Below are 23,207 nucleotides of genomic sequence, written 5' to 3'. Positions count from 1 at the left end.
TGAGGGTGCAGTGAGTAGTTTGAGGTGCATGATCGCACCTCTGAACTCCAGCCTGGGCAACACAGCAAGGCCTTGTCTCAAAATAAATTAATTAATTGTTTAATTAGAATAAAATGAAAATGGGAACATATGGTACATTAGCATTAGCATAGCCTTTGGAATCAGAGACGTTGTCAGCTATTCTATGAAACTGACCAAGATACCCAACTTCCCCCCACTGCCCCTCGAGACAGAGTCTCACTCTGTTGCCCAGGCTGGAGTGCAGTGGTGCAATTTTAGCTCACTGCAACCTCCGCCTCCCAGGTTCAAGCAGTTCTCCCTGCCTCAGCCTCTGGAGTAGCTGGGATTACAGGTGCCCACCACCATGCCCAGCTAATTTTTGTACTTTTAGTAGAGACAGGGTTTTGCCAGGCTGGTCTCAAACTCCTGACCTTGGGTGATCCGCCCGCCTTAGCCTCCCAAAGTGTTGAGATTACAGGCGTGAGCCACAGTGCCCGGCAACATACTTAACTTTTTGCGCTTCTGTTTTCTGATATCTGAAAGGATGATAAGACCAATTGTAAGGCGTGGTTGTCTAGACAACTAAATTTAGATCATATAGGTAAAATACCTACTATATAGTATGTTCATACTTTATTTTCCATCTCCCTTCACCCTAATATCTCCCCAAATTTGCTATAATTTGTAGAGTGTGGCTCTCTTTCGTAACTTTTGGCTGTGAGAGTCTCCTTCGCCCCACAATATCATAATTATTTTTTCAGAACAGTCATTAAACACTGCATTGCCTCTGTCTGTTTGTTCCAAACTGTAGAAAAACCCTAGTCTTTTGGACATAATCATTTTATTTGACCTTTTCTGCAACTTATTCAGCTTCATTCTATCTTTCCAAAGGAGCACTGATCAGTCCAAAGAAAACAGCATTCCAATCCATACTCTTGGTTTGTTTATATTCTTAGCATAACTTCTCGGTTCTATTTTCTTTATGTTGTCCTGCATTCTGTATGCTTTTTCATCTTCCAGCACATATCAAGCCAACATCTTCAGGGAGTGGTCTGCTGGGACTGGTTGACCATGCCTCACTCAGGTGTCTCCTAGAACAAAATCACAATTTACCAAGCGCAGTAGGATGAGTCTAGACAAGATGCTGTCTTGTAAAGAAGGAATTCAACCAGAAGGTGGCACTATTGCAAAGCCAATCTAAATACGTTGCTTTTTAAGACGCATTTTCTAGGATTTAATCGTATACACAAAATAAATATTGAATCAAATTTCATATCACTAAAAGAATAAAGAAATGTGTACTCCTGCTTATGATAACTATAGTGGAATTATAATTATAAAACTGAACATGTGTTTTAAAAGTTTGCTATCAGGACAGCATGCTTCCTTACAATATGTAGATTTGCAGTTAACTATCAATTGTGGCCAGTTTTAAATATCACAGCCATCTAAGCAAAAAGGCAAACACTTTTCTGGCTCTCATCATGGGCTAGGGATAGTTCTAAATATTTTGTACAAAGTCATTTAATTTTTGCGGCATCCCTATGGAATTGGTATTATTGTTGGATTAGCATCTTTATTTTTTTTTCTAGATGAGGAAACTGAGGCACAGAGAAGTTAAGTCACTGGCCCCAAGTCACAGAGCTGACAGGTGAGAGAGCCAGGACTCAAACCCATCCAGGCTAGCTCCACTCCGTGCACTTAACTACTGCAGTGTGCAACCTCTGCAAGTCAGAAGGAACTGTCAAGGTCATCATGTCTCATTCCCACTGGCAGCAGAAGCCCTTCCTTGGCTACTCTGACAGGACAGTGGAGGAATCCCACTCTTCAACATGAGCACACATCAGGGATCCATGGGCCAGATCACCCCCATGGGTGATTACTGTTTTGTAATCCATGACAGTCAGTTAACTTTGTTTCTTTATCTGTAAAATGAAGTGATTGGACTATGGTTCATTTGAAACTGGGAGCCATTCTATTCTATCACTATAAGCTCTATACTGAATGTCTTCTGCAAGTTTGTTATTCTGTTTTCGTCTGTGTTAATTTGAAATTCTTTTCTAGAGTAATGTAAACAGTTGGGAATAAGAAGAAAAACATTCAACTTTTCTCTTTTTCCTCTGCACTAAAGAGAACAAGCTTGTCTAAGACTTAAGGACTGAATAAATGATCAAGGAATCAGCTGAAACCATTGCACAGCCATGAGAATAATTTTTGAGACTTCATGGAGGATCTCTGAAATTCTGTGGGTTGGAAACCGCATGCATAAGGCTTTCCTTTATACCAGGTATTCTTAACTTGGTGTCCATAGACAGAATCCAAGGGGTTCAAAAACTTCCGTAGAAAAAAGATACAAACCTCTTTTTTTTTTTCACATTAAGTATGAATGTAGGCAAAAACCAGCTGTTATGTCACCAATAAAAATCAGTTCATCATACTGCAGTTTTCACTGCTATCTCCAAATAATTATATTCTTCACTATTTTGAAGTTATGGTAGTTCATTAGCCTTGGCCCTAACTCCTGTTGTTTAATGCAAAAGAAGCACACCTGTAACTATATACACACATGTAAAGCCCCTGCTATATAACAAAATTGCCTTTAGTATTTTTGATAACTGCATTTAAACATAATTTATTTCCTGGGTAGTCCTATATATTTCATTGTATGCATTTTAAAACACTGCTTGAGAAATAGGCCTCACCAAATTGCCAAAGGGGTCTTCGGCACAATAAAAGGCTAAGATTACCCGGGCATGAGCTTAGACATAAAGATCACCAGAGGACCACTGTGCAGCTTGCAGCAACTGACGGCAGGCACTGTGAATTTGGAAAACTGCAAATTATGGCTCTATAATTGAGTGGAGAGCCGTAAGGAGCAATCAGAAACTTCAGTGTAAGAGGAAAAAATGATGTTTTTCAGAAATCCCGGAAACTAAGGATCAGCAGAGGATAGGAGGGGCCCATTTCAGTCTCGTGCTTTGTTACTGGCTACAAAGGCGACGGAATGGCCAACAACCCACTTCCTGTTGACTGAAACTATTGCCTGTCTCCACCCTATTGCTCCCCGTCACCACCTCACCCTCATCAAAGGGGCATAACAACACAGGGGAACCCAAAGTCTACACCCCCTAACCTACGACTTTCCAAAATCATGTCCGGAGCTTTCGCCGACACCGCAGGCTCCTTAGCGGCTAAGCGTGCGTGCGCCGGCTCCCTTGCCTCGGGTCAGCACCCCGGGGCTGAGGCCCCTGCAGCAGCCGCACCAAAATGTTTCATCCACAACCTTAAGTTTGGAAACTATCGTTTGCCCAGCGAAGGGTTCCCATTATTCCTGGCTTGCGGTCCATCTCCTTGCCCGTCGCTCGGGGAGCGATTCGGTCCGGGACAGCAGGACTCTTTGCTTGGAGGCCTGCTGTTGCCTAAAAACCCCAAGCGCGGGCCTCTTCAAGACCCCAGGTTGGAGATCCGAACCCTCCAGTAATGGCCTCAGACTCCGCCCCCTTCACTGCAGCCCGGGCAATACTCGCGCCCAGCTCCTGAGAGCGGCGCCGTTGGCTTACGTGGAAGCACGTGATTGGTCACCGTTCCTGGGCAGGCCGGGATTGGTGGGAGATGGGCTGACCCCGCCCCTCGCCCCCGCCTCCGGCCCGAGGCCGCACGGGTGTCCTCGCGCTGCTAGTCCGCGCGCAGCCTGGAAGTTTGCCGCTTCCTCGTCCTCCATCCTGCGTCCATGGCCACCGCTGCCACTGAGGAGCCCTTCCCTTTTCACGGTCTCCTGCCGAAGAAGGAGACCGGAGCCGCCTCCCTCCTCTGCCGCTACCCGGAGTATGACGGGCGGGGGGTGCTCATCGCTGTCCTGGACACGGGGGTCGACCCGGGGGCTCCGGGCATGCAGGTGAGGCAGCCCCCGAGGGCCCGGGCGCGGGGGCGCGGGCGGCCGGGGACGCGGGTGGGGACACAGTCTTGGAGCCCGGCGGGCCAAAGCCCCACTCTGCGGCCGAGTCCGGGCCGGGGTGGGCAGAGGTCACAGCCGGGCGCGGGAGGGACGGGCGCCCGTCAAGGGGACTCAACGGTGCACAGTGCCAGGGTCGCTGGGCGGGCGAGGGCCCGGACCCCGGGTTGGACCGTGTTCCCAGCTCAACAAAAGCAGCGTGCCCGGCGCGGCTGCCTGGGGGAGCCTGGGTCCCCCTTTGGCCCCAGGGACTCCCCTTCCTTCTCGCTTCGGCGCTGCCAGGCCGGACCCCCCCAGGCTCCTTCCCTCCACGCCGCCTTCCTCTGCATACCCCTGGTGCCTCGGACACCGGTCGCTGCCTGACGTTTTTAAAGAGAATTTTACAGCTTTTATCATTGGGGTGGGGTGGAGACACCAGATAGGCAACTGACATGTGAGAACTTAATGTTTAGGGATCGGGAGATTTGGTTTGGGGAAGAATAGTTTGTCTTTAAGCACGAAAGCTGGGTTTCCAGAAGATAACCCAGTCCGCTTCCGGAATTGTTTCCTGTGGTAGTTTTGTGTATTCTATTTTTAAACGATCTTCTGCAGCGTATTTGCTTAGGGTCATTGAATCTTGTGGCTAGTCTTCGTTTACATAAGGAGAATTCAGTTAGGTTTGGTTTGGGCGAGCTTCTCAGACCTTATGAAATTATGCGACTTTTTTTTTTTTTAAACCTGAAAACACGACATTTTAAAAACATTGCTTAGTTTTTTGCCTTAGGCAACTTTAAAATCTGTAGATTCAGGGTATCATACCAGAAGGTAGTTTTTTTGAAAGTATGTTGTCTCTCGTTAAAAGCATTCTGTTTAAAGTCTTTAAAGTTTAACTTTTGTACATTTAGCCCTTTACTGAATTCCAGTAATAAAATTTCACCATTGTTCAAGATCCATCTCCCAGCATCCCTGACTAATCCTACTGTATGCTGATCTCTCGTTGATCAGCCCCTGGCTATCTTATCCTCCTTTCTACACTAAACACTCATCCTCCTCCCCACAATGTCCCTTCCCTTCTGGATCCTTTATCGTGCTTTCTGATTATTGAGGTAGCATTTTGGAAGTAACGAGGGGGAGTCTGGCCGAATCTGCTTAGAAACCCCTGGGAATCTTGATTTCTGGTGTGTGTTCTTCAGCACCGCTCTGGAGTACAGCACACCTTTTATGAATCAGGAGAGGATCAGGTACTGAATTCCCTCCCGGTAACTGGAGTTGTATAATTGTCGTTGTATTAATAACTTAGACTTAAAACAATGACAGCTATCAACTCATTGAGGCTTTATGACAAAGTAGTAATGCTTTCCATTCTGCTGTGGAGTGTGTTTACTTTTTATAGGATAAGTGGGAGGAGAACAGCTGGGATAAGTGGTTCACGGGTTCTTTTGTCAGGATAATAAGAGGGTCAGAAAAGTTTGGAGAAGTGCTGCTTGGTAGAATTTGTTGGTAGAATTTCCAGATCTGTTTCTCACATTCTTCTGTTACTCTCTCTAAAGTAGCAATAATTTTCACCCCACAGCATTGTTGTGAAAATTGATTATAAGAGGACTAATTACATGTGACTTTTTAAAATGCTCAAGAAAAATATTAAACTATCTTGGCAATGATATTTTATTCTTTTATATATGTATAATTTCAACTTTTATTTTAGATTCAGAAGGTAGAAGTACAGGTTTGTTACATGGGGATATTGCCTGATGTTGAGGTTTGGGGTGTGATTGATCCTGTCACCCAGGTAGTGAGCATGGTACCCAGTAGGTAGTGTTTCAGCCTTATTTCCTCCCCTTCCCTTTGGGATCCCCAGTGTCTGTTGTTCCCGTCTTTGTGTCCATGTGTACCCAATGTTTAGCTGCCACCATAAGTGAATAGAAGTTTACGCTGGATGTTTCATCACCAGCTATTTGGAGGGTAAATATATGTTAGATATTTGCATGTAATAAATATTCAGATAATAAAATATTGAAATAAAATGAAAGCATAACTCTTCTCTTTTAACAACCTTGACTCAGATGTTGACCTAAACATAGCCAGTTAAAAGAAATTGGGTACGGTGGCTTGCAAACATGAGGATTTTTTTTTCCTGTACCTTTAACAGATTTATTTTGTAGATATATGTGTACGTCATTAAGATTAGAAGATGGATAGAAAGAAAAAAGGAAGGAAAGAATGAAATAGGAGGAAGATGAGGCTGAATTGGCCATTTGGAAAGCCGGCGGGGTCTGAATAAAGGACTAGAGGCACAAGTGAAAACTTGGAAGAACACAGTGGGTTGTCTCAGTCTTTGGTGACTTCCTTGGGCCCAATTCTTTTGTGACAGCTCTGTGGGCATGATAAAGTGGAGGATGGGTGGCATGAGAAGAGTAGTAGTTACGTAAGTGATTTCATATTTCCTCAGCAGATATTCAGGCACCTATCAGGTGCCTAAGTTTGTGTTAAATGATACAATCTTGCAAACTGTCACTCTTACAGAGATTGACAAGGGTTATTGGGGGGATGGGGCAGGGATTGGGGGCAGCACTGGCCAGTAAGAGCTGGACTGGTCAGGTTTCACAGACCAGATGGAACTTGGACTAGACCAGAATATATATATGCAATAGCCAGGAGGTCTCCCTTCCACCAGTCTTGATCCATCCTTCACATTTCTAGAGTTAGATTCCTTAAAAAAACAAACCTTGTATTATACCCTCATTTAAAACAAAGCCATTTTGGAATCTCAATTGCTTTTGTGTAAAAATAAAAAAAAAATTGAATGGTATCTATGAGGCCGTTTGCCATCCAACTCTGGCCTCCTTATGTAGCCTCAGTTCTCATCATTTCTTATGTCCATAGCCCCTTCATCCCCACCTTTCATCCTTTGCCTCCCCTCCAACATTTCACTCTTTCACTCACCTAGATGTTTCAGGTCTTTTTGCCAATACATGCCTTTGCATGTGGCGTTTCATCTTCCGTCAGGCTTCTACCATCCATCATCTGTAAACTCCTGCTTCATCCTTTAAGATCCAGTCGGGTCTTGACACCATTATGTTTTGGAAAATCAACTGATTTAATTCTCCGCCCGCCCCCCCACCTCGTATTTATGTGTGTGTTTGCCATTGTGTTAGGGCCTGCAGCTTCAGAGGTGAGTAAGGCCCAGTCCCTCCTGAGAGTTATTTAGACTTTTTGTCTCTTTGCTGTTACAGCAATTTGCTCAGATCCCCTTAATAGCACCTGAAATATGTATTTTAGTATTTCTGTTTAGATAACTTTTTCCTGGTTAACTTAAAAATCTTTGAAAGCATGTATCAAAATTGTATGAAATGTGCTTGTAATGTTAAATGTTTTTGTTGAATGGAAAAAATATATATGGGCATAATGAAGGAATATAACTTCCTCACGGAGGGAAAAAAAAGGTTTGAGGAGGTTATGAGTAGTTTCGTAAAACTCTATTTTTACATTCACTAAAATTTTATTACCTTTCAGTTAGCTTTCCCTCATTCCCCCCAAGCTGGGTTTTGTGTTCTTACATGTTTTTATATGCTTTCATAGATAGTGTCCCAACCTTTTTTTTTTTTTTTTTTCCCTCAAAGACAGGGTCTCACTCTGTCACCCAGGCTGGAGTACAGTGGCACAGTGGCAGGATCACCGCTCATTTCAGCCTCAAACTCCTGGGTTTAAGCAAGCCTCCTGCCTCAGCCTCTGCAGTAGTGGGACCATAAGCATGTGCCACCATACCTAGCTAATTTTTTTATTTTTTTGTAGAGACAGGGTCTCACGGTGTTACCCAGACTGGCCTGACCTCTATTATGTATTGTCCTGTTTTGTCATCATCTCTCTACTTAGTTTTTCTTTCCAACTGATAGTAACCTTTCCAAAAGCAAAGATTGTCTTATTTATATTAATCATTATATTCTCAGAATAAAAGTCACTGGTTAATATTTACTAAATCTTTATTTGCTTAAAAGAATATTTTCAGTACCTTTCCTGAAATTTTAAGTCAATTCATTAACTTTGTGTTGTTTATGATAGATTGCAAACTTCCCGCCATTTGTTCTCGTCCTCTCTGCAAATGTCCTACCTTTTGTTCTGGTCCTCTCTGCAAATGTTTGACAAATCTTCCAACCTTCACTAACTCCTCTACCTTAATGGTTACATTGGAGACATACACTCACTTAGATTCTTGACATTTTGGGAAGGTCTTTGGACAATTTCTCTTTCATCCAGCCAACATAGCCCAGTAAGCATTTCCCAGTCTCCCACCCCAGGACCCAGGATTTAATACCGAAGCTCTTACCGACACTAACTGCCCATGCTTTCAATCCCTCTTTCCCATGTGAAGCCTCCCCCATCTCAGAGATGAGGGATATAGTTCCATTGTTAGCAGTTCGCCTTCCTCCTTTCCTTTACTTCTCCCAAAACACCATGGCAAATCCTCAGGGGGTTTGCCTTTTTAAAACCCTCCTCTGACCCTACATTTCTGTTTTTGTCTTTTTATGTCTAGTGAAGTGGTTTTCTTTATCTAATATTAAAGTAAGAAATTCATGGATAGGATAATTGCATGTATAATAATTTGTAATGAAAATTTGTGTGTGTAGGAGAGAGATCCTTGTAAGTAAAGCATGTGGAAGTAGGTGACAAATAAGCCATTAAATCCCATTAGGCTTTTTTCTTTGCTCATATATTGATAATGAGGTTTCTAATGAGAGAGATGTATCTGACTTGTTAGTGCTCTCTTGTTATTCTTGATCTCAAGTCACTCAGGTTTGCTTATTGAGGTGAAGATAGGTGATTTGGGTTCTTAGTGTTACTGTGTATCTTTCAAATTCCATATTGGAATACATTTTAAAATAGGTTATTTTCTTATATGATTAGTACATGACCTAGCTAGTTTTAATTTTATAAAGTAGTATCAACTTTATTTTGTTTCCATTTTTATTTTGGTAGATTTTCTTACATTTTTCTCTTTTTTAATTATATTTTGAGACACATAGCCTTTCTCTTCAGAATCAGTATCTGATTTAAGTTTTATAGCTGTATCAGGGTTTGGTATGATTCCCACAGTGATTTTTTTTAATTATGACTTTGAGCTTTCTGAGTATTAGAATTCTTATTTGTTACTATTATAGGACAGTTCCCAAGAAGTAAACATCCAACTTGAGAATTACCATACATGAAAATAACAGCTGTGCCTGGGAGGCCTTTATGACCCCTTCAGCTATGAGGCCCTCAGTTGTTCCATGGCAACAAGATTGAAATGAGATTTGGGGTCCACCAACTACCCATTTGCTTTGTCTGATAAAGGAAAAAAAGAAATGTGTGCTTTTGTTTTCTCCACATCATGAATTTCCCTCTCCTTCTTTAGGGTATACCTTAATTACAGAGCTTGGAGGTTATTGCAGAGGAAATACTTGTATTGGGGAAAGGGGCGTGTTGGTCAGAAAGACCCAGAGCAGTGGACATTAAGCTTTGTCTTAAAGAATGTGAATTCTCCAGGTGGAATTGGAGTCTGAAGACTGTGCTCTTCCACTTTACTGACAGTTTCTACGGTTTTTATGTTTCTGTTTCTTTCTTGAGGATGGAGTTTTTTTTTTGTTGTTTTTTTTTCCCCCCCAGTCTTCGTGTCTCTGTTTTCTGGCTGATTCCTGCTGGTAACTCAGTACCTATTCCCGAATGCAACAAATTCCCTTTGGAAAGCCAGTCAAGAAAGAGCCCAGAAATTATTTTCCCACAAAAATGTATAAAAATATATACTGTTACTTGTAGCAATCATGTTATGGCTCAAATGAAAATTTGTGGACTGGCAAGAAATCAGACCTTTGAAAATCAGTCTTAGTGCTGAGTAACTTGTGTCTTGTAATTCAATACTGAAGTATTCATTGAATGCCTGACAGGCACTGCTAGGTAGTGGGTATATGTTGGTGAATAAAGTAGACATGGCTCTTGCCTTCATGGAGCTTTCTATTCTAATAGGGGGAACAGATGAAGATCACCTACCTGTATAATTAGAAATAGAATTATGTTCTGTGAAGGAAATGAGGTAGAGTGAGAAAAAATAATCCAGTTTAGGATGGCAGCTACTTAAAGGAGGTCATCGAGGAGGCCTTTCTGCAGGAGGGACTTTAATAGAAAACTGAGAGAAGCTGGAATCCTGTGGAACGACTGAAGAGATAAAGAATTCTAGGCAGAAGGAACCTGTTTGAAAAGTCATGAGGCAGGAAAAAGTTTGGCATGTTTCAGGAATTGAAAGGAGGTTGGCGTGGTTAGACTCCTGAGTAACGGGTTGGCAGGGGTCAGATGGTGCGAGGCTTTCTATGCGAGTATTCTGAGTGCTCCATGAATACATTGATGGGCTTAAAGGAGAGGACTGATAAAATACAGCTTGTTTTAATACAGGTTGAGTATGACAAATTTGAAAGTCTCCAATGAACATGTCCTTTGAACTTCATGTCGATGATTTTGGAGCATTTGGAATTTTCAGGTTAGGGACACTCAGCCTGTATTACTTTTGATGGGGCCAAGAGTGGAAACTGAGGGACCACTTAGGAGGTGATTCACTTCATGGAGGCAAGAGATGGTGGTGGTTTGGAAAGTTAGGATAGTGGTAGTGAAAATGTGATGGATTTGAGCTATCTTCTAGACAAAGAATTAACAGGATTTCCTGTTAGCTTCGCTGTGAGGAGTCAACTGAAGTAAAGAATCAGAGGAGGATTGTTAAGTTGCTGGCGTGAACAGCTGGGCGTGGGGATTCCTGGGTTGGCAAAGCCTGGAGAAAATCAGGTGGCGGGGGGCATGTTAAGCTTGAACTTCGTTGCGTTTGAGGCGCTAGTGTGGCATCCAATAATGGTGCCATTAAATGGTACCATTATTACTAAACATTTTTCTCCCTGAAGCTCTAAACTTGTCCAGCCCACAGCTCACCATCTTTAGATCTTTTCTCAAATGTTACCATCTCAGCAAGGCCTTCCTTGACCAGCCAAACTTATACTGAAAGCCCCACACTAACCGTCTCCCTTCTCTGCTTAATTTTTTCTCCATAGTTAATTTTCACCACCTGACATGTTCTTTTTTTTTTTTTTTCCTAATACCCAGTGTGATAGCACATCTGACATGTTTTTTATTTTACTTTGTTATTAACTGAACTGCTTTCTCGCTATAAGATCGTCAGGGATTTTTGTGTATGGATCACTGCCATATCCCCAGCACCTAAAATAGGGTGTGGTCTATAGTAAATGCTCAGTAAATATTTGTTAATTGAATATATGAAACCACTTGAAGGATTCTGTAGTGTTTCCACGATTAAATTTTCTTACTAGCATTTGTTCAGGCTTTTGGCTTAAAACAATTCAGTTCTCTTTTTTAAGTGAATGTAGATTTTGTATATACACACACATATATATGTGGATTTGCATTGTTCTCTTTAGGAATAAAAACCTAAAGTCTACCATTCATATTTTATTTTTCTTAATTTTCAGGTTACAACTGATGGAAAACCAAAAATCGTTGATATCATTGATACAACAGGAAGTGGCGATGTGAATACTGCTACGGAAGTAGAGCCAAAGGATGGTGAAATTGTTGGCCTTTCAGGAAGAGTGCTTAAGGTGAGACCTTTTGTCTTCTTTTTGAATTTTTTTTTTTTTTTTACTCTTGCCTCAAAGCATCTAATGTTTTCACCTTACATTTGGTGGTGGTATTAGTTATCCATTGCCATATATCAGATTACCTCAGAACCTCCTGGTTTAAAATGACAAATATTTATTACCTCGGAGTTTCTGTGAGTCAGGAATCTGGGTGTGGCTTAACGGGGTTCCGGTAGTTCACAGTCGCCCTGGAGGTTGCAAACGGTTAGCCATGGCGCTGACTTCAGCTGAAGGCTCAGCTTGGGAGAGGAAGGGGAAGTTTGTTTCCAAGCCTACTGGAGGGTCACTGGCAGGCCTTAGCTCCTTGCCATTGGGCCTCTCCACAGTGCTGCAGTACCTGGCAGCACCTTCCCTGGGGGAGTGAGCCGAGAGAGTCCCCATGATGAAAGCCACAGGCTTTTTATAAAAGTGACCTTGGAAGGGACCGCTATATTCAGCTCATTGGAAGTGAGTTAATAAATCTAGCACACGCTTAAGGGGAAGAGATTTCACAAGAAGTGAATCATTGAGGCTGTCTTAGAAGAAGCCATTATTTTGTTGTTTGATGAGGTACTTAGAATTGGGCCGTATTTTTCAGTGAGCTTGCCAAATTTTATGTTTTGAATACAAAGATAGAGAAAGTAACCACATCATAGCTTTGCCTTCATCTTTTGCTGTCCCTTCATAGTATTCCCAGTGAACATGACCATGAAGAAATACTTAGGTTATAGTAGCTGTTAAGTTAAGTGGCCGGCTTTGTCTTTTTTTTTTTTTTTTTTAAACTTCTTTTTTTCTTTTTGAGACATAGAGTCTTGCTCCGTTGCTCAGGCTAGAGTGCAGCGGTACAATCTTGGCTCGCTGCAACCTCCGCCTCCCGGGTTCTAGCAATTCTCCTGCCTCAGCCTCCCAGTTAGCTGGGATTACAGGTGCCTGCCACCACGTCCAGCTAATCTTTCTATGATTAGTAGAGACAGGGTTTCACCATTTTGGCTAGGCTGGTCTCGAACTCTTGACCTTGTGATCTGCCTGTCTCAGCCTCCCAAAGTGCTGGGATTACAGGCGTGAGCCAGGGCACCTGGCCTACCAGCTTTGTCTTATTCTATGTCCTTGGTAGAAAGGCCTGGGTAAGCTAAACATAAAAAATAATTATAAAGCAAGCACAGAGGAGCTCATGAGCTAAGGAGCATGAAGGATGACAAGAATTTGTGATCCTGTACTCTTAAGCAGCATTAGTTTGGTATATAAAATTATGATTATTTAGTTAGCTTTTCTCACCTTTTACCATCTATCTGAATTGTTCTTAGGCCTTGTCTTTTAAATAAGCTTTTTGTGGCAGCATATTGGCTTTCTGTGCCGTGTAATAAAGCACCACAGACTTAGCCGCCTAAAACCTTGTGTATTTCTGTATTTATTAGATCACTGATTCCATGGGCTAGGAGTCCAGGCATGGCTTTTTGTGGGTCTCTGCTCAGAGTCTCACAAGACTGCAGTCAAGGTTAAAGGCTCAGCTGAGGCTCAGGCTTCTTTTCCAAGTTTACATGATTGTTGGAAAAATTCATTTCATTGCAGCTGTAAAACTCATGATAGCTTGCTTCTTCAAGGCCAGTAAGAGAATCTCTGACCTTGGCGATGACCCCAGTCTTTCTTTTAAAGAACTCACCTGATTCGTTCAGGCCCACTGAGAATCGTCTCCCTTTTGATTTGCTCAGAGTCCTTAATTGCATCTGCAAAATCCCTTCACCTTCTTTACATACCATAACGTAATCATGGGAGTGACATCTCATTATATTCACAGGTCCTGCCTTCACTTAGGGGAGGGACTTGGGTCTTCTTAGAAATCTGCCTGTCACGGGCAGATGGCAGCCATTAATAATCCAGGTTATACTTCCTTTTCCGTGTGTTATGAACTGATTATCTGTGTCCCATCCCTTGCCAAAATTCATACATTGAAGCCGTATCCCTCAGTCTGATGGTATTTGAAAGTTGGGCCTTTGGGAGATATTTAGGGTTAGATGAGGTTATAAGTATGTGTCCCCTCAGGATAGGATTAGTACCCTTATAAGAAGAGATATCAGAGAGCTCTCTCTAGAGCAAGCTCCTTCTAGGGCATATGAGGACACAGCAAGCAGGTGGCCTCTGTAAGCCAGGAAGAGGGCTTTCACCTACGCCCAACCATGCTGGCACCCTGATGCTGAGCTTCCAGTCCCTATATGAAAAAATAAGTTTCAATTGTCAAGAGTCGTCCAGTTTACGGTGCGGGTTGAGAATCCCTTATCTGAAACGCTCGGGACCAGAAGTGTTTTAGGTTTCAGATTTTGGAATATTGCACTGAATATACTAGTTGAGCCTCCCTAATCCAAAATCCGAAATGCTGCAAAATCCAGAACTTTCTGAGTGCCAACATGACACTCAAAGGAAATGGTCAATGGAGCATTTCAGATTTTCGGATTAGAAATGCTCAGCCATCTGAATTACTCTAGAGTTTGGCCTGTCTTCCCCCAAGTCAACCTTGTTATTGGAATATGTTTCAAAGGGAAACTTGGGATTCCTGTGAGTTATGGTACTCTGAGAAACCAGAGAGAATTCCTAGTAAGTCCTGCAGACTTAGAGCCATATAAAGTATTACTCAATCATTTATTTATTTATATTAATTTTGAGATGGAGTCTTACTCTGTCACCCTGGTTGAAGTACAGTGGCGCAATCTCGGCTCACCTCAACCTCTGCTTTCTGTATTTAAGTGATTCTTCTGCCTCAGCCTCCCGAGTAGCTGGGATTACAGGCATGTGCCACGACACTTGGCTGATTTTTTTTTTTTGTATTTTTAGTAGAGATGGAATTTTGCCATGTTGGCCAGGCTGGTCTCAAACTCCTGACCTCAAGTGATCCACCTGCCTCGGCCTCCCAACGTGCTGGTATTATAGGCATGAGCCACCATGCCTGGCCTCATTGATTTTTAAATAGCTGCAGTAATCCCTGCTTTAGATAAACCACATGAACTAATAATATCACTAGTGTTCAAAGGTAGAATTATATATGTACCATATATATTGCTATTAAATAAAGTCAAAAAAATTATAAGGTTTGTCTTTTCTCAGCTTGGTGATGTATTTCTTTAGCTCTACTATTAAGTATTCTCAGCCCGTCATTGTGGGTTTTTAAACTTAATTTTTAATTGTGTTCAGTATGTCTTAATAGTTTAAAAAGACAAATATTTTTACAAGGCTTCTAACAAAAAGAGTTAAATCCTGTCCCACCTCTCCCCTACTGTTTTCTACTTCAACAGTACGTTAATACATTAAATTCTCTTCAGCTTAAAATAACATGCTAATATTTTTTATTTCTTGATTTTTTTTTTCTAGTCTTAGTCTTTACTTGTAGAATTAATATGTGGAAGAAGAGAGTTTAATTCTCAGGTCCTTTATTTCCAAGAAATTTTTTTGCATTTTCTCTTAGGTAACTTCCTCTCCGTTGTTTTGCTGTTTTTTTTCTGGAACTCCTGTTAATGGAACGTTGGACCTCTTGACTTGATCCTCCAATTTTTAAATTTTTTTCCACCTTTTCTTCACTGCCTTTATCTTTTTCCTTCCTGAGAGATTTCCAGCATTTTCTCAACATCGTAACCCTTGTGTGAATTTTTTTTAATTTTGCCTATTTTTAATTGCAAAAACCCCTTCATGTTCACTGGGAATTGCAAAAACCCCGTCATGTTCACTGGGAGCGTATTTTTGTATCATATATGCAACATTTTATCTCTGAGATAAAATTTTAATTTTTTTCTATTTCATTGTTTCTTCCCTCTCCTTCCTCCTGTTCTCCTTTCTCAGTCTCCTATTCTGCTTCCTCCTCTCCTTTCTCCCTTTTTCTTCACCCTCTCCTTCCTCCTTCTCCACCTCCTCTTCTTGTTCTCTGCTTTTTACGTTAGATATTTTGTTTAGGTGTCTAACCATCCCTAGCTGTCTTATTTTAGCAAGGCACAAGAAAAGGTGACTGGAAGCTCCTCTGCTTATGTAGGGTCTTTTGGTGGATTTCAATATAGGGTAATGATAACATTTAGGGGAACCCCCATAATATCAGTATACACTATATTTTTTTCCATCGGGGTGCCCAGTTACCTTAAAGAAGTACTTAGCCCATTTGGCCTGGGGTTTAGGGGAGGAGTGAGCAAGAAGTCTGGCCGTAGGTATTCAGGTAGCCACACCATGCAAGGGGCCTGGAGTGATGTCATGCAGACTCATTTTTATGTCTCATCCTTTTTGTATTAGTTCCTTTTCACATTGCTATGAAGAACTACATGAGACTGGGGAATTTATGAAGAAAAGAGGTTTAATTGACTCACAGTCCCACAGGCTTAACAGGACGCATGACTCGGGAGTCCCAGGAGACTTACAATCATGGTGGAAGGTGAAGGGGAAACAAGACATGTCTTCTCATCATGATTGAGCAGGAGAGAGAGCCAGCAAAGGGAGAAGCGCCATGCTTTTTTTTTTTTTTTTTTTTTTTTTGAGATGGAGTTTCACTCTTATTGCCCAGACTAGAGTGCAATGGCGTGATCTCAACTCACTGCAACCTCTGCCTCCCGGATTCAAGCGATTCTCCTGCCTCAGCCTCCTGAGTAGCTGGGATTACAGGTGCCTGCCACCAAACCCGGCTAATTTTGTGTTTTTAGTAGAGACAGGGTTTCACCATGTTGGCCAAGCTGGTCTCAGACTCCTGACCTCAGGTGATCTACCTGCCTCAGCCACCCGAAGTGCTGGGGTTGCAAGCATGAGCCACCGTGCCCAGCCCCCATGCATTTTAAACCATTAGATCTTGTAATAATTCATCATCACGAGAACAACAAGGGGGAAATCCACTCCCATGATCCAGTCACCTCCCACCACGTCCCTCCCCTGACACGAACAGATTATATTTCGACATGAGATTTGGGTAGAGACACAGAGCCAACCATATCACCTGTTCTTTGCTTTGTTGACATGTCAGCTTTTCTCTGGTTCAGCTTGGTTGGTGAAGTTTGGGCAGGATGTGGGATGGGGCAGTGGGAGTGCTCTTATACAAATTTTCCACCAGTCTTCTTAGTTAGAACTCTCTTCTCCATCCATCCATAAAATGTACTCACACACATGTTCAGTTTAGTTTTTTTTCAAGGATGTCCAGGTATTTAGATATTTTGCAGTAGTCAATAAAAGGAAGAATTATTAATCACTGGGATTCTGACTAGTTGCATCTCTGCAACTCTTTAGTACACAGTTTTCAGAAAGCAGCACAATGAAGTCTTCAAGTTTCTTTGATGTAGTCATGCATTTATTTATTGATTTATTTATGACAGAGTCTTGCTCTGTCGTCCAGGCTGGAGTGCAGTGGCATGATCTTGGCTCACTGCAACCTCCGTCTCCTGGGTTCCAGCAACTTTCCTGCCTCAGCCTCCCACGTTGCTGGGATTATAGGCGCCCGCCACCATGTCCTGCTAATTTTTTGTATTTTTAGTAGAGACGGGGTTTTGCCAAACTGGCCGGGCTGGTCTCGAACTCCTGACATCAGGTGATCCACCCACTTCGGCCTCCCAAAGTGCTGGGATTACAGACGTGAGCCACCGCGCCCAGCTGTCATGCTTTGAAATGAATTAAATGTTTATAGTCTGTTTTTTCCACATAGCCCATAAACTGCTAACAGACTTTTATTTTTCTGTCAGTTTAAGATCAACTGTTAGTTAGGTGCTTTGAACACTTCAGTAGCCTCATTCTCTAAGGATGATATTCCCAGGCCTCCTTGAGAAACCAGTGGTAAGCTACTTATGGCCTGTGGTACTCCCATGAGTAGATAAAAGTACGAAAGTGAATAGAACTTTAAAAGCTTTTATTGTAAAATATACATACATAAAGTACATAAAACACATATATGCAGTTTTATGAATAGTATAGCTAACACCACTGTACCCACCAGATCCAGATAAAGAGTATTGCCATACATCAGAAACTTCCTGCATCCTCCTACATCACAGCCTATTTCAACTTCTGTGATAATCATTCCTTTGCTTTTTTGTGTGTAGTTTTACCATCTGTGTGGCTACATAAAATATATTGTTTAGTTTTGAACTTTACATGAACAGTCTCGTTTCTTTCATAAAATTTCATCATACATCATTTTTCCCTTGGTGTTGTGAGATTTCAGATTCGTGAGACTTGCCCATGTTGTCACTGGCAGCAGTGATTTATTCAGTTTCCTTGCTGTGTAATATGCCGTGGTTTGTACCTACCACATTCTATCCATTCTGCTGTGATGTTTGTGTATCCTGTGCACGTGTGTGGATGTCTCCAGGATGTGTGCCGTAGGAGTAGAATTGCTGAATCATGGAGATACGTCACTAGGTCGTGCCAAACAGTTTTTCCAAGTGCGTGTTTGTTTGTTTTTTAATTGGACAGGACATCTCCTTGACCAAGTGTTTGTATTAAAAGACATTTCCAGGCCAGGCACAGTGGCTCACACCTGTAATCCCAGCACTTTGGGAGGCCAAGCACTTTGGATCGTCTGAGGTCAGGAGTTCGAGACCAGCCTGACCAACATGTCGAAACCCCCTCTCTACTAAAAATACAAAAATTAGCTGGGCGTGGTGGTGCAAGTCTGTAATCTCAGCTACTAGGGAGGCTGAGACAGGAGAATCGCAGAGGTTGCAGTGAGCCAATATGGCGCTACTGCACACCAGCCTGAGTGACAGAGCGAGACTCCTTCTCAAAAAAATAAAAAAAACAGACATTTCCACTAGCAGTGTATAACAAGTGTTTTCTGACCCCATGATCATAGAGATATTCTCCTGTATTTCTAAGAAGTTTCACAGCTTTTCTCTTCTGTTTGTTCTAGAATTCACCTGGAAGTGATTTTATATGCTTAGTTTGAAGAGTTCTGTTTCCTGTTTTCTGTAAAAATACCCAGTTGTCCCAACACCATGTGTTCCACAGTTTTCACTCTAATTTTTAGTGCCTTCTTTTCACATGGCACCCTTCAAAATGTGGTGAGCTTCTGAGGTCTCTTTCGTATTCTCTTTGTCCCTTTGTTTGTGGATGCTTCCCCCACTTCCTTTATTCTAATTTTAGTAGCATTTTGGGAGGAAGCACAGTACCTTTTTCATTTTACCACATTTAACTGGAAGTCATTTTAAAAATCAACACTTAGTCTTAAATATTTTTGGTTTAAAAAAAAAAAAAAGAAAAATCCAGGCATAATAAATGACTTGGCCAGATTCAGCATGGTACTTAGATGCAGTGACAGCCAAAGGAAACTGTGCATGTGCCCTGGCCTGTGTGATGAGGCTGGCAAGACTGAAATCATTTGGAAGCAAAAAAAGCCTCTAAGAGGACTTCACTGCATGGTACCCTAACACTCAGATGACACTTGGCCCGTTAAGAAAAATGTTTGATTTGTTAGGCATCCTGTCTTTAAGAGAGTCAGAGAAATGAGGTGTAATTGGTAATTAAAAAGATTATGTGTATCATATGAAAACCAGTCTTAATACATTGTAGTTACTGTGTAATTAGAACCATTTTTAAGATACCAACCTAAAATGGTCAAATGTAAAGATTTTATTCTTAGAAAAAATAACTTTGTTCATGTAGAATACTCAAATATGCAAAATAAAATTTCATAATTGCCTCATAAAGTTAGCTTTACTCTAACTCAGCTAAAGTTAGAACAGATAGCCCTGATTATATCTTTTATCTGATGTTTTTGGTGTAATTTTTGTAACTAGTCTGCCTTTGTGGTAAGGAAGATACACAGTTGTGATTTGAGAAGTATCTGGTTCCATGGACCGTGCAGACTTTATTCTCATTTATAATTAAATTATGTCTATTGGATTGTTTTTTGTACTTTATATTTTTTAAGAAATTGTGATTAAATATAACTTAACACCTTTCTATTTTGCAGTTATTTTAATTAGTTACTTCATTTAATCTTTTGGCATTTCATGATTTTCTGTAATGTCTTTGTACAAAGAAGTTGCTGCTAGCCGAGGGTTACAAAGCCACCTGTGTAGTGGGACAGCAGTGAATCAATACTCAGAATTTAAAAGCTAGTGACTACTTCCCTTTTTGTTGTTGCAGTGCTTTATTGTTTTGCCATGGGCTGTTGCAAAAACATTAAAGTTCAGAATTCCTATTCTCTAAAGAAGGTTAAGTTTTGAGTGAAAAGTGCTAGCTTGTATGCCAGCGTGTTTGAAATTACACATTCTCCAGACGTGCAGTTGATTTGGAAGTGATTAATGACACAGAGGCCTCCAGAAGGTCACTATTTGGTATTAATAGCTCCTTGAAGCTCTGTGAAGGATTGTTTTCCTCTCTGTAGTTGTGAGGAAATTTCATCCAAAAGTTTTTTGCCTGGGAAGTAATTGGATGAAGGACATGAGGATGAGTTAAAGATATTGCACAAGTGAGGATTGATGAGGCTACCAGCTCTGAGTGTTTCAACCTTGTCATTTATTCATATTTAAAAGCTGTTTTTGATGACCACGGTTCCATGATTGCAAAGAATATGAATACCCTACATTTTCTTGATTGATCATTCGTGTTGGTTGATGCTCAGTTCACTTTGTTGTTCACAAGAATAAGGTAGAGATTTTCTTCCTTTTACAGATAAAGAAGTAGAAGCCTGTGGGTTCCTTCTAGTTAGTGATAGAGTTTGGATTCAGAGCCAGATTTATCTGACCTTAAATCCCATATCCTTTGTACAGAATTTTGGTTTCCATGATAGAACTAGGTTCCAGTTTTCAGCTTTCCTGTTGTTCCGGCAAGTAATTTGATTTCTCTGCTGCTTTGCTTTCTCTATTTGTAAACTAGGCATACTGTTTGCATCGCTGTACCAAAAATTTAAAGTGTTTTAAAATACTTTGAGATAGTTTGAAAGATTATTACAAGATTTTAGCAGTTTATTGAGATAGTGTATGTTGAAAGCACTTTTTAAACCATGAAGCATTGTATAAATGAAAGGTATTATTCTAATTGAATTATTTATGGATGAGAAAAAAGAAGTGATAAAGACATTAAGTAACTACTTAGAGTATTAAACACATTGTTGTCGTACATGAGCATCCTTATCCAATTTAAGCTTATTAGAGTAGAAGTAATACACTTTTTTGCTCAGTAGTGTATCATTGGAATTGGAAAGCATTTAGTGAATGAACAGGTTACTTTTTTTTTTTTCTGTAGATTCCTGCAAGCTGGACAAATCCCTCAGGCAAATACCATATTGGCATAAAAAATGGCTATGACTTCTATCCTAAGGCTCTCAAGGAAAGGATACAGGTAATGTACAATCTGGTACCAATGACTTGTATTCTTCTGACTTGTCTTCTTCCTCAGATTTTATTCCTAGTGAAGAATAAGAAAATATTTCATAAAATCTCATTAACTCTTAGTCTTTTGGGTGGTTGGTGGCTTTCAAACAATGACTGCTTAAAGATTCTGCTCAATGGAATGTCATCCATGTAAAGTCGTGATTCTTAATCTTGGGTACATGGACAAGTTTAGGGAATCTGTGAATACACTGAAATTATATTCAGATTTTGTGTTTTTCTGGGAGATGGGATATAGCTTTCACTGGATTTTTGAAGGACTTACTTGAAAAAGGCTAAAGACAGTGGATTCAAAGTCCAGACCACCTTTTCGTTTCTGTTCCTGTAGTTTCTGTGATAATGTCCCTCCCCTGTTTAACTAGCCTTCTGCTCCCAGTTAGTCATCATTTAGTATTAAGGTAAGTGTTAATCAGACCTAAAACTGCTGAAGTGTAAGAAGTACCAGTGTGCCATTAGAAAAATAAGAGTGGTAAGCAAATAATAAAGGGCCTGCTTTAAAACAGTTCAATAGAACTTTCTGTGATAATGGAAATGTTTGAAATGTTCAGTTTCTGCTCTAACCATTATGGTAGTCACTAGCCGTGTCGCTATTGAGAATTTGAAATATGTCTAGTGTGACTGACGAATTGAAATTTTCTTATGTAATATTTTTAAATTTAAGTTTAAATAGTGTCATGTGGCTAGTGACTACCATATTGAGAATGCTGATACAAGTAGCTGATACAAGTACCTAATACAAGTCCAGGGTTGCAGCTGTAAAATGAGGTGTAATCCTGGGAAGTGAGCTTGATGGACAAGATGTATGGGCCCTTGCCTCTGTAGTGTTATTTCCCCAAGGGCCTGTGAAGCATAAGAAGTTACTCAGATTACCTTATTTGTCAGTTTCTAATCATTCTGCAAAACAAACAAGAATAATGCGTATAACTTTTATTACATAATATGTTATTTTAAAATTTCAGGCTGGAATGCAGTGGCATGATCATAGCTAATTACTGCCTCAACCTCCTGGGCAATCCTCCCGTGTAGCTGGGACTATAGGCACACACCACCACACTCATCTAATTTTTGTATTTTTTGTAGGGATAGAGTTTCACCATGTTGCCCAGGCTAGTCTGGAACTCCTGGGCTCAAGTGATCCACCTGCCTCATTCTCCCAAAGGGCTGGGACTACAGGTGTGAACCATTGCATGACTGCATTTTAGATAGTATATTAAATGTAATCAGCTGTGTTGATAAGATGTAATTTAATATGCCAATATAGTGTTGTTAAAGTGGACTGTTCCTTTAGCTGTGTTGGGAGATACCAAGAGTTAAAGACACTGAAGATAAAGGTTAAAACCAATTTCAGTAACATAGAACCCTATCAAGTCAAAGAGGATGGAAAAAAAAATAGAGCGGGAGGAAATTGAGGAAGCCTGCCTTGTCTGTCAAAATGCAGCTGTAGTCCTCTGCGTACACTAGGCTTATGGCATTTCCCAATTTTGTATGGGCCCAGAATACAACATTTTCTTCCTTTTAATGACTGGGAATTCAGTCAGTATTCTTGGAGAAGAGAAGGTTTTAAATTGGGGAATATGATACATAAAAATACATCTAGATGTGTCTTGGTAAACTTATCTTAAACCCTGGGTACAATGAATTGACTGACTAGTTTTTAATAAGTGATCCATGGCTTTATCTGCTTCATTAGAAACTTTTTTTTTTTTCTTTTTGAGACAGAGTCTCACTCTGTTGCCCAGGCTGGAGTGCAGTGGCTCAATCTCAGCTCACTGCAGCCTCCGCCTCCTGGGTTCAAGTGATTCTCGTGCCTTAGCCTCCCAAGTAGCTGGGATTACAGGCACCTGCCACCCCACCTGGCTAATGTTTGTATTTTTAGTAGAGACGGGGTTTCACCTTGTTGGCCAGGCTGGTCTTGAACTCCTGGCCTCGGGTGATCCGCCTACCTCAGCCTTCCAAATTGTTAGGGTTACAGGCGTGAGCCACCACACCCGGCCAGAAATGATTTTTTAAAACCTCTCTGAGAATTGTGTAGTACCACAACTGTACCAACAAAGTCCACTTATAAATGCCTGTCTAGGTTTACCTGAGTATTTGTCAGCCTAATGATAAGGTAATTTTTCTGTCTTTGCAGAAAGAACGGAAGGAAAAAATCTGGGACCCTGTTCACAGAGTGGCCTTGCAGAAGCCTGTAGAAAACAGGAAGAATTTGATGTTGCCAACAACTGCTCTTCTCAAGTTGGTGCTAGTCGATTTCATTTAAACATTACCCTAGAACCATATTCCCAT

General features: G+C 41.1%; 1 protein-coding gene across 1 annotated transcript; it reads left to right on the top strand.

Moving 5' to 3' along the window:
* The first annotated feature begins 3,730 nt into the window (after positions 1–3,730).
* On the top strand, positions 3,731–23,181 carry LOC115834145 (tripeptidyl-peptidase 2-like). Its single transcript, XM_030808910.1, has 4 exons — positions 3,731–3,895; positions 11,434–11,562; positions 20,776–20,871; positions 23,053–23,181. Exons 1-4 carry the CDS (start codon positions 3,731–3,733, stop codon positions 23,179–23,181), a joined length of 519 nt encoding a protein of 172 aa, XP_030664770.1.
* Positions 23,182–23,207: the final 26 nt, after the last annotated feature.

Source organism: Nomascus leucogenys, unplaced genomic scaffold (genome assembly GCF_006542625.1).
Source record: "Nomascus leucogenys isolate Asia unplaced genomic scaffold, Asia_NLE_v1 001086F_55305_qpd_obj, whole genome shotgun sequence".
Classification (NCBI taxonomy): Eukaryota; Metazoa; Chordata; class Mammalia; order Primates; family Hylobatidae; genus Nomascus; species Nomascus leucogenys.
Note: the sequence above shows the minus strand (reverse complement) of the source record. Positions and strands in the feature narration are given on the sequence as shown.

Coding starts and splice junctions, on each gene's coding strand:
- LOC115834145 (XM_030808910.1), top strand. CDS start 3,731: ATGGCCACCGCTGCCACTGAGGAGCCCTTCCCTTTTCACGGTCTCCTG. Junction 11,563..20,775: donor TTTCAGGAAGAGTGCTTAAG/GTGAGACCTTTT, acceptor TTTTTTCTGTAG/ATTCCTGCAAGCTGGACAAA. Junction 20,872..23,052: donor CTCTCAAGGAAAGGATACAG/GTAATGTACAAT, acceptor CTGTCTTTGCAG/AAAGAACGGAAGGAAAAAAT.